Below are 16,608 nucleotides of genomic sequence, written 5' to 3'. Positions count from 1 at the left end.
GGGCGGCCAGGACTGGCGAGCCACGCATCAAGTGGGCGTCCAAGGAGGACGAGTGCCTCGCCGAAGCGTGGAAAGTCATCTGCCTCGACCCGATCACCGGCACGAACCAGAGCATCGACATGTATTGGGACCGCATCAAGGCCGAGTTCGACGAGCGCAAACTCGTCGACCCCTACTTCAAAGGCGTGTACATGCAGCACGGGGCGAAGGCAATGGCGAACCATTGGGGGCTCATCCAATCGGCGTGTAACAAATGGCATGGGATCTTCGAGGAGATCGCGGCTCACCCACAGAGCGGCACCAACATCGAGGATCAGGTATGGCACGCCGGCCTATCCCTTTTTCTTTTCGCCGGGCGCGCGCCGCTCACTAATAGTTCCTCGGCGCAACTGGTGCGGATGTTCGGCATGTTTCGGCAGGACAGCAGCGACCAAGATTTCAAGTACCTCCACGCCTTCAAACAGATCGAGAAGTGCGACAAGTGGGCGGATGTCCGGCGCAACCTCGCCAAGGCCAAGGAGACCTACAAGACGGACACGCCGACGCCGGGCGCGGGCGACGGGTGCCTCGAAGGCAACAAAGGGGCCAAGAAGGGGAACACGCCGACTCGGCAACGACACGGGTGCAGGAGTCCATTGAGCATTGCCTCGCCGACGCGCAGGCCCTGGCCGCCCTGCGTGAAGAGAAGACCGAGGTGCGGTGGTCAGCGTTGATGACGAACAGCGCCGTGAAACTCGACCTGCTCCGGATCAACGTTGCCGCGAAGAAGAGGAACACCGACCTGGCTTTCCTTCTGGGCGGGGCGGACATGCTCCAGAGCAACGACGAGCAGGTCAAGGCGTGGTACTTTGCGGAGCGCGGCCTCATCCTGAACCAGCTACCATCGACTGCGCCGCCAACTCCCATGCCCACGCCCACGCCGCCGCCAAGCCCGAGCAATGATGCCTCCACGATGCCCAGCAGCACGGACGCCGCGCCGACGCCGCCCAGCACAGAAGCAGCTCCGACACCGCCAAGCCCGCGCACGCCGACTCCACCGATGCAAGAGGCCGACCCCGCCGTGTGATGGCCCACACGTTCTTTTTTTTGTGCGATGAACTTTTCATCCGATCGCCGAACTGGGACGCTGATCGCCAGACTTGCGGCATTTTTTTGTGAGCGGGAGTGGCCAAGTTTGAATTTGCCGTGACTTGGGGGACGGCACCTGGGGGCGTGGCTGGGAGCTAGATCGCCCCCAGGGGCCAATTTAGTGCCGGCTCGCCCCCAGGCGGCTTTTTTTCGGCGCCCTAGGGGGGCCAACGGCTGGAGATGCTCTTATGTGTGGAGGACGATGGATTCATGGATTTTGGGTGCAACCGGTTTGAGATGGTTGCACGATTTTATTTTCAACTGGGCTAGATGATAATCCGCTGATAGGGTGTATGGTCTATCCTAGTGCATGGTTGTTTTGAGCTTTGTGCTCTTTTTGTTTTTTACTCTTTTGTCATGTTCGATACACTTAAACTTGTATAGGACGGAGATGGACTTTGCTACAGCTACCGTCTGTTTCTACGGAAAGTGCTTACGGAGATGAGTTGGAGACCTAGGATTATACCTGGCCATGGGCCGGGCTGGGCTGGGCCTAAAAAAGCCCATGCCAGAAAATTGAGGCCCAGGCCCTACCATCGGGCCTATTTTTCAAGCCCAAGCCCGGCCCATCTGATAAAAAGCCCTGAAAAGCCCTGAGGGCTTAGGGTCGTGGGCCGGGCCTCTTCCTTAAAATGCCAATATGCCAAGCCCAAGCCTGTTCAGGCCCTGCCGATGGGCTCAAAACTCAGGCCCAAGCCCGGCCCACGGGCAAACCCATTGGGCCTAGGCCCTAGATTTTAGGGCCGGGCCTGGGTGGGCCAACAGGGCCGGGCTGGAGATGGCCAGGACTACCTAGCATTCATCACAATTTGGGTCCCACAACTAACTTTACGGGGACAAAATCAATGAGATTCAGCCATGCAAGCCCGTAACTTGCGCCCGTAGTGGGATATCCGCAAGTCTAGCATTTTGGGGATGGAGATATAGACGGAAGGGAGCTTGTGGAGCGCAGTGGAGTGGGATTGCTAGGGTTTGGTCCGGGGAGCGAGTGAGGGCGGGTATATGTTGGGTCGGGTGGACCAGCATGAGCTCGATCCGACCTAGCGAACGTGCCTATATCAGCTCCAGTTTTTGGCTGAATATAAGGTGTGCCGGTCAATCTAGGTGTTTGGGGCCGGTATGAGACGTCCATCTGAGTCGCATTTGTTTTTTTGACCGGACAGTGACCGGGTCATCTGGCAGGGCATATAGGAGGGTTTGGGAGCCCGGTTATCGATGCTCTTAATAAATTACTCCCTTAATTTCTAAATATAAGTCTATTTAAAGGTTTCAAAATATATGAAATATATGCGGATACATATAGACATGGTTCTATAATATAAAAGCGAGACGGAGGACACGTACATATCTGAGGATGTGTAAATTGGACTAAAGAGGAGTGGCCGGCTGAAGAAAATGCGTGGCACGACGGAAAAAGACAGAAGAGGATACGTGGCACCACCGAAGCTGTGGTGTTGCTTTGCTCGTGGTGGAGCAAACGAAAGCAACTAACCGCATGCCTGCAAGGAAGGAAGCTACCCATGTCTACGTACGCGGTAAGCTAACGCGGGCGGCCAGTGGCCGCACATGTGGCCGTCCGGTCGCGTGCTCCACCGCTCCATCCCCGGTTTGATTATATAAACAAACCAAGCTGGCTGCGTCTCCCTCCCACCACAGTCCGCCACCCAGCGCACAAACACAGTGAGCAAACAAGCAAGCGCTTGATCCAAGCTACGAGATACCACCCATTGCCGATCCATGGCCTCCGCCGCGAGAACCTGCGCCGTCGTCCGCTTCGCGCCGGACGAGGTGGCCCCGCCGGGGACCCTTCAAGTCATGCGGCTGCAGCGGCTGCGGCTCCGTCGTGCTGCCGCGGGCTGCCTCGACCCCATCGCTGAGGAGGACTCCGATGCCGACGACACCCAGGTCCCCGCTGGCTCGCCCAGCGCCCACAGCAGCAGCGGCGGCGGCGGCGGCAGCGGCAGGAGGAGAGCAACCGTCCTTGTCCCGAACCTTCGATAGGCGTTGTCTGAATGCGGATTAATTAGAGTCCGTGATTAGAACTACTACTACCGAGCACGGACTAGCGAGTCCATCTCCTCTGTATAGCTAGGTGTGATATACAGTATGTACTCCCCTCCAGTTCATGCATGGTCCTGTAATTAGCATCGACGAATTGACGCGACTTACGTAATACGCTGCTAATGACGAGCAAGAGCAAGTTGTGCAAATTGCCACAAGGGATCGAACAAGCTTCAAAATCTTACCACAAATACTCCACCAATCTGCCATGTCAGTAAAAAAAATCACCTTGCTCTGCTTTTTATACTCCGCTTGTCTTAACCTGAGACTCTGTCCCCCATGCACGCCATCCGCTTTCATTGTGGAAATTTATTGAAGTCAAAGGACCCGTAGCTGAGGTGCCGAAAATTTGCTCCTAACAAGAGTTAAACCCTAGTTGACGAAAACCATGTGTTTTTCTTAACATAAAAACTAAGGCATGACCTTGGCTCCTTTTAATGAAGATGTGAATGATTGCTCGTAGCTCAACTAGCTAGGAGGAAGATAATGCCTGTGGAGGACGAAGGCAAGAGGGAGAGGGAGAGGGAGGAAGGACGGATCTATTAAAAGGAGACGTGAGGAATGAGGAAGAATACAGAGGAGGGATGCAGACCGGATGACAATATGGTTACAACACCCGAGAATTGGATAACACACTAGGGGGTAACCATCAGCTCTTTTGCGAGAAGAAGAGATCAAATACTACCAAAGATCCAAAGCTGATTTCATTCTGATGGGTGATAGTAATACAAGATACTTTCAATTGATCGCCAATGGGCGGCATAGGAAAAAATGTATTTACAGTCTCCAACAAGATGAGGGGCAGATCGAAGGTCAGGAGGAGCTCAAAAAGTATATCACTAACGGGTTCGGCTCCTCTGCAGTATAGTTAATACTGCACGCGTGCTGTAGCTGCTAGGATCAACCGTCTATTTTAATCCTGTGGCTCTGCAACATGGAATTGCTGGTCTCATAAATAAAAAACTAAAAGACCCACACCGCCCCTTCTCTCTCTGTCTTATCCCTTTCCTCTAGTGAAGCTCGGCCACTGTTTCTTCCTCTAGTGAAGCTCCGCCACTGTTTCCCCAAATCCACAAGACTGCTCCGGCCGAGCCAGCTGCAAGGGATGGCCGGAGGGCGCAGCTGCTGCGAGAGCTGACCGGAGACGGCGCAGCATCACCGCCACACGTATCTCGCTGCTAGCAGCAGGGAGACGGCGAAGTACACAAGAAGCAGAGCAACGGCGAGATCCACGAGCTTGACGACAACGGCAAGCTGGAGTCTCCTCCCGACGAGCTCGACAAGGAATACGACAACGGCGATGTCCCGGAGCAGCACGGCCGACCTGGACGAGGAGGAGGGTAGCAACCAGACGAGGGGCATGCCTGGGCCGCCGGGCTATCTTACGGCTGCAGGAGGCCTCTGACGGCAGGGTCGCGATAGCTGGACCTCGGCGCCCTCCTGCCTGGCCAAGCCCCAGTAGCAAAACCAAAGGTGAATTACTTGTTGTTATCTAGAACTAACTTATTCCTTTCTTCACCATTAGTTCATACCGTACTGCTGCTATTTCTTGATGTCACAGGGGTGAAAGCATAGCAAGAGAAAGCTAAGCATGTCATTGGAATATTTAAAAGTGATAAGTACTCAACAGATCATTGTTGCAATTAACTGAAACTAAACTAATTGTTTTGTCTTCGGAAACTAGGAGTCAATTGAAATTAAACCAATTGAAGTAATGAGCACTCGACATATTGCGTCTCATGTATGCTGATTCAATTATGCCTTCTGCATAATCTGTCGATCTGGCAAGACAACATATCAGACATGCATCAACCTATTGTTATATCCCATGATAGTTTTATAAGTTCCAAAGATCACCAGCTTCACTCTGCAAATTAAAGGGAGATATAACTGATTACATAAAAAGCCATATTGTTTACCAACGAATTTAAGGAATGTTAGACATGATAAGTGGGAATACCGTCAGTAGACGAGCATAGTACTCATATTCTTGCAAACCATTTGCATTTGTTCCAGCCATTTGCTCTATAGGTGCTTGGTATTGTGCTACTGGAATGTCATTCTTTCCTCTCTATGAAAACATAAAAACAAGAAACAAAACAAATATTAGTTGACTTGTTACTATATTAGTCTATTAAATAAGTAGTGTAGTTAGATAGGTGCAAGAGATTTACAGAATGAGTTTGATTTTTTGGGTACCGCTTTAGTTGTCTCCTTCTTCTTTTTATTGGGGTGCTGGTTGTCAAGCCATGTTTTCTTTCTTCTTGAATTTTTCTTCGGAATTTCCTTTTTCTTTAGGGAAGCATCCTTTAAACAATCCTCTGGTTCTTTAGATATATCTTCAGTTCTGCATGTAGTAGTGCGAGTTTTCTCTTCAACTTGCTTCCTAAGAATCTTCAAAGCATCATCTACTAGTTTGATACACTCTTCTGATGTTACTGCTTGTGAAGCTATGCCAAGAAACTCGTGCATGAAAAACTTCAACTGTTGTCTATCTTCTGATCTAGGATCTTCCAAAACAATGTTTCCATGGCTATTTTCAATAGTGCCGCTTCGCGCTTCTCGAGTCCATCGCTTCAAAATATAGTGGCCTGGAAGATACTTGATATTCATGACATCAAGGGCTTTCAAAGCATGACTACACAATATACCAACTCTTTCAAATTGGCCACAATTGCAGAAAACTTTTTGCTCTTCATAATTAACTAGTACTTTGCACTCTTCTTCATATGGGAATTCTGGGTCAAGACTTGCAATTGCAACAGTATATGCATTGTGTTCTATCGATGGCTTGATGTATGCTGAGATGGATCTTTCATATTCATTCTGAAAATCTTCAAATATGCATGGTGTGTAAACTTTGCTAGCTTGTATTACCATAGGAGTCCTCATTCTGACTCTAGGTAATTTTTTCCTAGACTCGTATTCCTCATTTACCTCGTTATCTCTTTTTCCTTGCACAACCCTCTCTACGTGCTTGAAAAACCGAAGGATGTCAAGACCAGACTTTAGATGGTCTTTCAAGTCACTGTTCAAGCTCTCACTTAATTGTGTGCTTCTCATGCCTATAGTGTAAGCATTCCTCATGTAACATCTTGCCCATTTCTCTTTTACTTTGTAGATGCTGTCCAACCAAGTTTGTGTTTCCACATTGCTTCTTATGGCATTGAAAGCTTCTTCAAAGGCTTCCTCTTCCTCATACTTGTACATGCAAGCACTGAAATCAGCAAGTACATTTAGTCCTTCCTTGTCTTTTTTCTTATGAGGTAAGTGTCTGATGGCATTTTGCATTATGTGAAAAGTGCACAACCCATGCCATGCTTCCATAAATACTGCCCGAATTGCATTACCCATTGCTACATCTTGATCAGTAAATATTGTTCTAGGTTGCTTTTTGTTATGCACTGATAGGAACGTGTTGAACAACCATTTGAATGATTCAAATGTCTCATCATATAAAAGTGCAGCACCAAAAATGACCATTTCTCTAAAATGGTTGAAGCCAACAAACACACCGAAGGGTCTGTACTCTTTGTTTGTCCCAAATGTTGTATCGAAGGTAACAACATCACCGAAATGAGCATAGTCAATGATCATCCTTGCATCAGCCCAAAAGATATTTGCTATATTTTCATCACAATCTAGTTGCATGTCATATTCAAATGCAGGATTCTCATTCTTTTTATCTCTAAAATACTTGAGCATACTTCCAGCTTCACCATACATCAAGTCTCTTTGACGTCTGGTTCGCAAGTGGTTCTTGCGATCACGACATGTGTAGCCAAGGTTCAGTGGACCACCAACTTGTCGACTTGCTAACTCATGGGCTTTTCTAGGTACAATTCCTGAATCATCTGCTGTTTCAATTTCAAATGCTTGCAAGGCCGAAATTTTCCTCTGTGATGGCATCAAGTGGCTTGTCCCAGGTAATTGCAACACATGGTTGTGTTCAACAACTAACTCATGCACCTCATAGTTTCCTGTTTCTCGGTCTATAGTGATTCCCATTCGAACATTGCAGCCGGTCCATGTTTCTGCACGAGGACGCTTTGTATTATTATCCCTTTTGTCTTTTCTTCTGTAGCCCTCATTGGAACAAACATATCTTGCTGAAGTGATTACTCCATCGAGTTTGCTCTTGTTTTCATAATTTATCCTTACATCAAAACCAATATGACCTCCATAACATGTCCAAAAGTTCCAAGCCTCTTTTGTGGAATTAAATTTCATACCAATCTGAGGCATCCAACTAGGAACCACATTTGTCCTATAAAAATTACACATAACTTATTTGTTTGTATGCTTACACTACAATCATAAGATGATATGACCTGAGAATTTAACAAAATTGTCGGTACCTGTTAGCATCCTCATTAGAGGTAGTCATATTCTCCATTGGACCTTCTCTTCCCCTTTTTGTGTAATCTGTGATATAATAGCAAACTCAGTCCAAAAATTCCCTTGCTGCCTTGAGAACATTAATACAATCAGAACATGTGTCACATACCTTAAGAATGATCGTCTTCTTTTTTGTTGCTAGGAGAAGGACAACAAAAGAGAGATCGTCTGCATTAATCTCCTGTCATGTTTTGGAAATCCCAGGTACTTGATGAGCAAATCACCTGTGTTACAAGTAAATATTTGGATACATTCATGCATTTTATCTTGAGCTTGTCCAAAACAATAGAGATCACTTCTATTAAAATTATTTCTTTTCACTCTGACATACTCTAAAAGATGCAGAAAATAAGTTTTTCATCTTGTCCTTATCATCCTCCATTCAGAAAATAGTAGCATCACGAACTCAATCTACGAATTGTGTGCCTTCAGAACATGAATACAATCAGAGTGTATGTCACATACCTTCTGATTTATTGTCTTCTTTTTTGTTGCTAGTAGAAGGAAGACAAAAGGGAGATAATCTTCATCGCCTACAGATCAGCTTGCCTTGGTTTCACTCTGAACATGGGGGATGATCAGAAGAGAGATAAGGCAAAAGGGAGTTGATCTCGCCACCTACAGACCACAGATGAACGTACCTCCGCCATGTTCTTTTACAAGGACGAACAAGAGGAACGGGGAAGATGAGCAGGACGAAGGCAAATAGATCGTAGAGGAGCCGAACCCATCGATCGCTGTTTGTCGCCAACGCGATTATTAGGGTGGTGTTTTGTTTGGCGCCAATGTGAGTCTTCGTGGTTCTGTTTGGCGCCAATGTGAGTCTTCGTGGTTCTGTTTGGCGCCAATCTTGCAACCGTACAAGATTTTCTACCACATAATTAGGTGTTTGTTTCCATCTATTAACAGAATCGGGTGGGGGTAATGAGAGCCGTGAGATTTAAATGAATGGCTGATCTGGGTTGGTACAGTACCCGTGCAGTAATAACGTGACTGCAGATGAGCCGAACCCGTTCCAAATGAAACAGTACCTGCTGTAAAGCAACTAACCGCATACAGTACCTGCAAGGAAGGAAGCTTACCCATGTCTACGTACGCGGTAAGCTAACGCGGGCGGCCAGTGGCCGTCCGGCCGGTCGCGTGCTCCACCGCTCCATCGCCGGCTTTATAGTATAAATAAACCAAGCTGGCTGCGTCTCCCTCCCACCACCACCGCTCAGCGCACAAGCACAGCGCGCAAGCAAGCGCTCCAAGCTTACCTAAGCTAGAGGCGCCACCCATCGCTGATCCATGGCCTCCGCCGCGAGATCCTGCGCAGTCGTCCGCTTCGTCGCTGCCGACGAGGCGGCCCCGCCGGAGACCCTCCACGTCATGCGCCTGCAGCGACTGCGCCTCCGCCGGGCGGCACAGGGCTGCCTTGACCCCATCGCTGAGGAGGAGGACACCGATGCCGACGACGCCCAAGTCCCCGCCGGCTCGCCCAGCACCCACAACAGCAGCAACATGAGGAGATCGGCCGTCCTTGCGCCGAGCCGAACGTTCGATAGGCCTCATCTCAAAGGCAAAGCTAGTTCGATTAATTAGACACGCTGAGTAGTTGATTACTACTACTGTACTACGGACTAGCGAGTCCATCTCCTCTCGTCCAGTTCATGCATGCTCCTGTAATTAGTTCATAGATGTAATGAATTCATGCGAGTTAGCAAATTCGCTGTGAATCTCCAACAAATTGTACGGATTGCCACAAGGAATCGAACAAGCTTCGACTTCTTAGCACGCATACTCCACTAATCTGCCATGTCGGTAAAATTCCCCTTGCTCTGCCCTTGATACTCTGCTCATCTTAACCTGAGACTCTGTTTCATGCGCGTCAAAACGTATTCACCATCGTCCGCCTTCGCTGAACATTTGGCGGCACTCATGTCCCATTACGGAAAAGGAAAAAGGAAACACAATAAGGCTCAGTGATCACCCGCAAAAAAAAAAACAAAAAAAAAACTCAGTGACGAGTCAACTCAGACTCATTCATGGTGTACAGGAGAATGTACCAGACCCAACCGGCCCCGGCAACTATCCTCGTTGTTTGACACTAAGGTCCCTCCCAATGCTCCACCTTATACAGGTGCTCCACTTTGTACAGATGCTTCACCTTGTACAAGTGCTAAGGTTGTCAACTAAACAAAAAATCTGATGTGGCATGCTAGTTAAGAAAAGAGAGAGTAGTATGGTGACCCAAGAAGAAACGGTGCTAAGCACGTGTATGTTGGTGGAAGCACAATTCTGAGTCTGTAACTAATTAAATGCATAGAAGTTAGCACCCGAAAGCTTAGCACCTTTGCATTGGAGACTTGACTTGCTAAGGCATTTAATATACTTAGCACGTCATCTAAGGCTGGTCGTAATGGAGAGTATGATATGATAGTAGTACTCCCTCCGGTCCTTTTTACTCCGCGTATTAGATTTGGGTCAAGTCAAACTTTGCAAATTTTGACCAAATATATATTAAAAAATATTAATATTTACAATACCAAATACATTTACTATGAAACTAAATTTCATAATGAATCTTACAGTATTGATTTAGCATTGTGAATGTTGATACTTTTTTCTCTAAGTTTGGTCAAAGTAGAGATGCTTTGACTTCGGACAAAACTTATATACAGACTAAAAAAGACCGGAGGGAGTATCATGCACATGATAGTAGTATATGATACTACTTCCGTAACGCATAGTACTAAGTATCATAAGTTATTATTTTAGGTTGCCTTATTAATTGCCATGCATGACACCAAGTAGTACAACATTTAATATGGTACGGTATCATGATATGGGAAATACCGCAACCTTTATTTCCTTATTTAATTGTGTGCCACAAAATCTGAAATGTCTAGTTGGCATGCATGATACTGCTGATGATACTCCCGTTACGATCAACCTAAGCAGCTTTGCAATGGAAGAAGTCTTAAGCCCATGAGAAAACATACTGTATAAACTACCACGATTCGGTGTGTCTATGCCTTGTGGTACTTAAATTTACAAACATCTATACCATGCACACATTTCTGTTATGTAGCGTCCAAGGCCCACAACCGATACATGTTTGGTGGATTGCGCGTGGGGTGTGCTTCTATTGAAAACAAAATGACACCATTTTTTTTCTAGTTTCTTGATTAAAAACCTACAAGGAAGCCAAGTGGAAATTTCTTCAAGTCAAAGCACAACTAGCTGAGGTGCCGGAAATTGCTCCTAACAAGAGTTTAACACTAGTTCACGCAAAAAAAGAAGATTTAAACCATAGTGGATAGGTATGTGTCATTATGACCCTGCCATCAGACTATTGCCAAATTCTAAAAAACTAACATCACACGAAAACCATGTATTTTTCTTAACATAAATTAATCCACGATCCCTTGTCCTTCTAATGAAGATGTAAATGATTGCTTATAGCTAACCTAGCTAGGCAGAAATTTGAATGCATGTGGAAGACGAAGGGATGGATCTATTAAGGCCGTCGTAGTGGGAGTAACTTAGCTACTCCCTCTCTACAGGGCGTGTGCGTACCCCTAGGTCATCAATTTGACCAACCTAATGCAAGTTATATATTACAAAAAATATACCAATATAAACTTCCGATGTTCTATTTTCAAACAATATATTTTTTGTGTTATATAGTTTATATTAGGGTGATAAAATTGACAACCTAGGTATACGCGCAGGACTTGTAAACTGAAACGGAGGGAGTATAACATAGCACTTTTCAAAGTAAATTTGCTTATGTGGCATGTAGTTAATAAGGAGAGGGGTGTTTAGAGTACTCCCTCTCTCTCAGTTTACAAGGCATGCTCGTGCCCCTAGGTCGTCAATTTGACCAACCTAATACAAGTCATATATTACAAAAAATATACCAATGTAAACTTTAGATGTTCTATTTTCAAACCGTATAATTTTTCTGTTATATAGTTTATATTAGGGTGATAAAATTGACAACCTAGATATACGCGCAGGACTTGTAAACTGAAACGGAGGGAGTAACATAATATGTTACTGTAATATAGCGCTTCTCGAGAAAAGATGAGTCTATAAGATAATAAATGAAGCCATATATGATACTAGTACTATGTTACTTTGCACTATGAAGGTAGTAACTTAGACTAGTGGCATGCATGACACTAGTATAAGTTACTCTCCACTATGACCAGCCTAATGGAGACATGAGAAATGAGGAAGACTACAGATCAGTATGACACTGACCGGATGATAATATGATTACAACTACCGAGTGTCGGATAATTAAGACAGTGGGGTGGGGGGGGGGGGGGGGGTAACCGACGGCTGGGTAGACAAGTAATACGAGCACTACTTGGACTTAGAGGCATGGTCTAGGGTGTCGATGCCCTATCTCACAACTGTTCAGGTATAGGAGGAATTAGGTCAGGAGGAAAGAGGACTACCGGCGCAAAGGTTTCTGTCAGGTTGTAATCGAAAACAAATCTATGAGGTGCTTCGAGCGATGAATGATGTAAGAAGACTGGTACTATCAATTACTCTAGTGTAGCGTAGCGACATTTCTCTCTCCTACCTGATCCACCAACAGTAGAAAAAACCCAGTCCATCCACAAATTCACCCCCAAATCACCCACATCTAATCAATGTGATTGTGATGTACAACTAACTAATGATCTGCTGCTCCCTGTTCCATATTCTTCTCGCACTTACTAAAAATCTAATTCTATTGTCTCCAAGTAGAATAATACTTGTTTACTCATTAAATATCTCGAGCGTAGGACATTTGGTTCTCAGAGTTTGAACCTCCTTAAATTGATCATTATTTTAATTCACCACTTCGTGCGGCAAAGACAAAAAAAAGAGAGCATTAACTATCACGGTGTAATTAATAGATTTGCCAAAAGATTTGAGACCAACATTTATATATTAATGAAACAAGATATTTTGTATCTCTGATGTCATAAAATTTTTGACTTCTTTGCCTTCCCATAACTTATAACGCAGTTTAATTTGATTATAACCCTAGATTATCCGTCCAACCTATATTTGAGCATCTTTTCCTCCAATCATACTATGGTTTTAGGCGTAATGTTTTTTATGTTCCCCACAAAAGTCTAGATATGTATGACTATCCACTTACTTATATATTCATGGCTATGTGTTTACCAAGAATGTACTTTATTATGTCCTCTAGCACGTGAGAAGGGTTCTGGATCTTACTGGCTATCCCATGAAGTGGTGAGCTAGCTAGGTAGATTCGTATTAATCTATTGCCCACTTGTAGGGTGGTTTCCCCTTTCCATTGTTTTCGGCTAATTTTAAGAGTCATTATTAATATACATCCTTAAAATATTTCTTCAGGTCTTGAAAAATATTGATATATCTAGTACCCTTATAAAAAGGAGAGTGGATGCAGATCCAAATCATCTACACCGTCCACTAACAAAATCTAACAACCCACGAACCTTCCGTGTTTAACACCAAGCCACCACGGTTTAGTGCCCACAAATCCCTCTGCCCACCGTTGTTAAGAAAGGAGAACACCCCCACGACCTGTTCGCCCCAACCGCCGCATGCCCCTTGCCTCGCTGCCGAGTGGCGACCCCGCCGCCGCACGCATCCGGCACCCACTCGCCTCTCCGGCGCCTGCCTCATCTCCCCCATGCGAACCTGCTCTACGTGCCGCCCCTCATCCTCGGCGGCGAGAGGCACGCGGGAGCTGCCGCCGCTGCCAAGGGCATGGACGCGTGTGGGCCAACCGCCGGCGTAGGAGGTCGCGCCTGAGCCCGCGGCACGGTGCCACGGGGTCCTCCGCCGCCAGTCCCTGTCGGTTCGAGATCCCCCACTGCTCTCCTCACTGTCGTCGTTGTCCTTCCTTACTAGCCCCGCCCTTCTCCAAGACAATGTTCTGCTCCGCCTCCATCCATTATTGGTAAGTAGTAACCATGTCATCTCCCCCCTTTTCATAGAAGTTCTCACAAGTACAAAGGTTGAAAATAATTTATCATTACAAATGCTTATTTTGTCTTAAACTTAAAATTGAAGACATATTTTCTATTGAGATTTCAGTTTGAGACATTAAGACATTTGTTTCCCAACCCTTAGCAAATTCAGAACATTAGTTCATCGATAAATTCAGTTGTGTCTGGATGTATGATGATATTTTTATATGTTTTGACATCCAAATATCTAAATATCTTAGAATATTGTACCAAGAGTTGAGGGATCACACAGATCAAATATATAATTATTTTTAAAAAAATTAATGCTTCTTTGTTGTGATAATCTAGAATTTCCAAAGATTTATTGCAAGTGATTCTTTAGATTTGTCCCCTCGGAGTAGTCAATTCCTTGTTGTAATCAATTCTTTGTTGTAGAGAAGATGGTACTCCTCGGAGTAGAAGCTGATGTACTGTAGTCATGTTCAAGTGATGGTAGAAGCTGATGTAGTCAATTGTTTCAATAAATTACAGCAAACTACAGTACGGTGTTGTTCAATACGAATTTGATTTGTTGTAAATTTTACAGGTTGACTAAGGTGCTGTTGAGATGACTACGTTGCTGTCAATTCAAATAAACCTGAATTGACTTTCGAGTAAAATGGGGCAGAGTTCAACTTCAAACAAAGCGGCAAGACAATAATAATAGATTTTTAGAATTTTTTTTAGAGGAGTGTGTTTCATGCTGGCCTACAATGATGAACTAGGGCTGGCTTATAATCTATTTTTTAATTTAGCTGATGTGCAAATTTAACAAAGTGCAGTAGGGCTGGACTTTTCATAGGTAGCGGCCTCAGTTTATCTCCAAGGGATTATTGTTTCCAGACATTATTGTAGACATTTTTGGATATAGGGCTGGCCTTTTTCAACCATAGATTTTCACAAACTGTAGACATCTCAAGACCTGCTTCTTGGAACAACAACACACCATGAATAAATTAACAGATCAACAAATGGTCCAGGAAACATAGCTGCTTGCTGGCATCTCCTGAATTTCGAACCAAAACGAGATCCAATTCATAAATGAACCAAAACATGACTGCTTGCTGGTATCTCATGGTAACACACCAAATTATTCAAATAAAATACTCCATATAATTCAAATAAATACTCCTGTACAGGAGCCACCATACAAATCACTCAGTAATTTGTTGTGAGTACAACTTGAGAAAGAGTTTTTCAAAGAAACAAAAGAAAGTAACTAAAACTTCAGAGTATATTGTTGTTTATATAAACTGAAACCCATTTTGGTTGAACAGAGAAAATAATATAGAACTGTGGTCTAACATTTTTGTCGTGATTCTTCTAATTTGAATTTAAATGCAACAAGGTATTGTCAATTTTTGTAACAGGATTTTGTTGTGGACTTCAGATTTTAGAAGAAGAGATTGGTGGTGTTAAACACCATTTTTGGACCAATCAATGAATTAGCATTTAATCCTAATGGGAGGAGGTTAGTTCATACTCTAACATTGTATTTTGATTTCTTATGTTTGTATTTTGCCTCTGATCAAGATTAGCATTTAATCCTGGACATTTTAACAATCTCCCAGTCCAACTTTCAGGTTTTGAAAGTAGCATATACATCAAATATTTGTGGACATCATGCATGCATTAAAATCTGGGAAAAGTTAGTTTCTTGGCTATGTCTTGTCATAGCTGGGTGCTCCTGATTCAAAAGAATTAAAGGTGAACTCCTCAAAGCATAGTTCAGCAAAAAGAACACTGCAGGTAAAAACACAAGCAGGAAACATTGTGATGTTTGTCTGAATTTATTTCCCGCACACCAATTGTTTATCTCAACATCTGTAGAGGTTATGCCCGTGCTACTGAATTTAAAATCGAACGGAATTATCATTTAGATGCGCTTTTGATAGCCTGCAGTTGGTTATTTGGTTCTCCGAAACTCCAGATCAATGCAGTCACCTACTGTTAGTTCCATTACAATTCCATTTCATAACAGAAAAATAGCACACTGTCCTGTTTGTTAAAGATAAACACCTCCTTTAGTGTTCACTGTTCAGTGTTCCCATAAGTTCACTGTTTTGATGTCTAGGAGGAACTGAACAAACTCTGCTTGCCAAATGAGATTTGAGCACGAAGCTCCTTAACCTAAAGGCCGAAGTGAACAAACGTCCCATCTCAGCAATCCCAGCAATCTTGTCTGATTTTGATTATCTCCAAAATTAACAGTGAATTTGGTTGAATTACTCTGTACCTTCACAGTGCAGAGGAGGAGGAGCTTAGCAGCAGCAGAGCGGGCACGGGAGAAGCATGGGAGACAGCAGAGCTTCACCAACGGGAGCTCGAGGAGAAGCAACAGCCGGAGCTCAAGGAGAAGCAGTAGTCGGAGCATGAGGAGAAGCGGTAGCGGGAGCTCGAGGACACGCGGGAGAGCAGTTTTGGGTGGGGGCGACGGTGACGGCGCAGGTCTGGGCGGCGGGAGGGTATCGCGGCGGCGGCGGCGACGCCCGTAGGGAATCGCGGCTGGCCGGCGCCGGCACCTGGCAACGCGCGGGCGACGAGCAAAGGAAGAAGGCGGGGTGGAGTGGTCTATTTGAGACACTTTTCAAATTGCGAGGGCTTTTGTTCGCAAATTTAGCAATGAACTGGCCGCGCGACAAGAATATCGGGACGGAGGGAGTATTGTTTTGTTATTCTCATTTTTTAGCACGGATATGTCTACCATCAAACATATTAGAGTTGACAGCCAAGATATACCTACTTAAGCATTAACATTGTATGTATACCGTATACATTAAACGACCAGTGCCGGTGCTAATTTCAGCTTTTTATTTCTGGAGTCACAAATGTTAATATGTGTATCTCAATTGGAAACAATCTTGCCATACCAATGAAGTTATTTTAGAAATAATACTGGCGCATATTGCATTCAAGTTGCATTTATCAAACTGTACCTTTGTTATCAGAGTGCACAAAGACTGAATTTTTTTGGTTGGTACTTGTGGCGAGAAGCAGCATGAACAGGTTGTGCATTAGTTTGGTGGATTTCCAT

The 16,608-nt window shown here is 44.8% G+C and overlaps 1 protein-coding gene and 1 long non-coding RNA gene across 4 annotated transcripts; one reads left to right on the top strand and one right to left on the bottom strand.

Moving 5' to 3' along the window:
- Positions 1–4,979: 4,979 nt before the first annotated feature.
- LOC141025455 (protein FAR1-RELATED SEQUENCE 5-like) lies at positions 4,980–7,722 on the bottom strand. Its single transcript, XM_073500737.1, has one exon. The coding sequence runs from the start codon at positions 7,471–7,473 to the stop codon at positions 5,341–5,343; it is 2,133 nt and encodes a 710-aa protein (XP_073356838.1). The 5' UTR covers positions 7,474–7,722; the 3' UTR covers positions 4,980–5,340.
- Positions 7,723–13,121: 5,399 nt separating this feature from the next.
- LOC109771378 (uncharacterized) lies at positions 13,122–16,403 on the top strand. 3 transcript variants are annotated; one of them, XR_005760989.2, is made up of 3 exons: positions 13,122–13,525; positions 13,976–14,027; positions 14,122–16,403. It is a non-coding gene; the product is annotated as an uncharacterized lncRNA (long non-coding RNA). The 3 variants fall into 3 exon arrangements; XR_005760988.2 differs by having other exon boundaries at positions 13,971–14,027; XR_006665748.2 differs by lacking the exon at positions 13,976–14,027.
- Positions 16,404–16,608: the final 205 nt, after the last annotated feature.

Source organism: Aegilops tauschii, chromosome 6 (assembly GCF_002575655.3).
Source record: "Aegilops tauschii subsp. strangulata cultivar AL8/78 chromosome 6, Aet v6.0, whole genome shotgun sequence".
In the NCBI taxonomy this organism is placed as follows: Eukaryota; Viridiplantae; Streptophyta; class Magnoliopsida; order Poales; family Poaceae; genus Aegilops; species Aegilops tauschii.
Note: the sequence above shows the minus strand (reverse complement) of the source record. Positions and strands in the feature narration are given on the sequence as shown.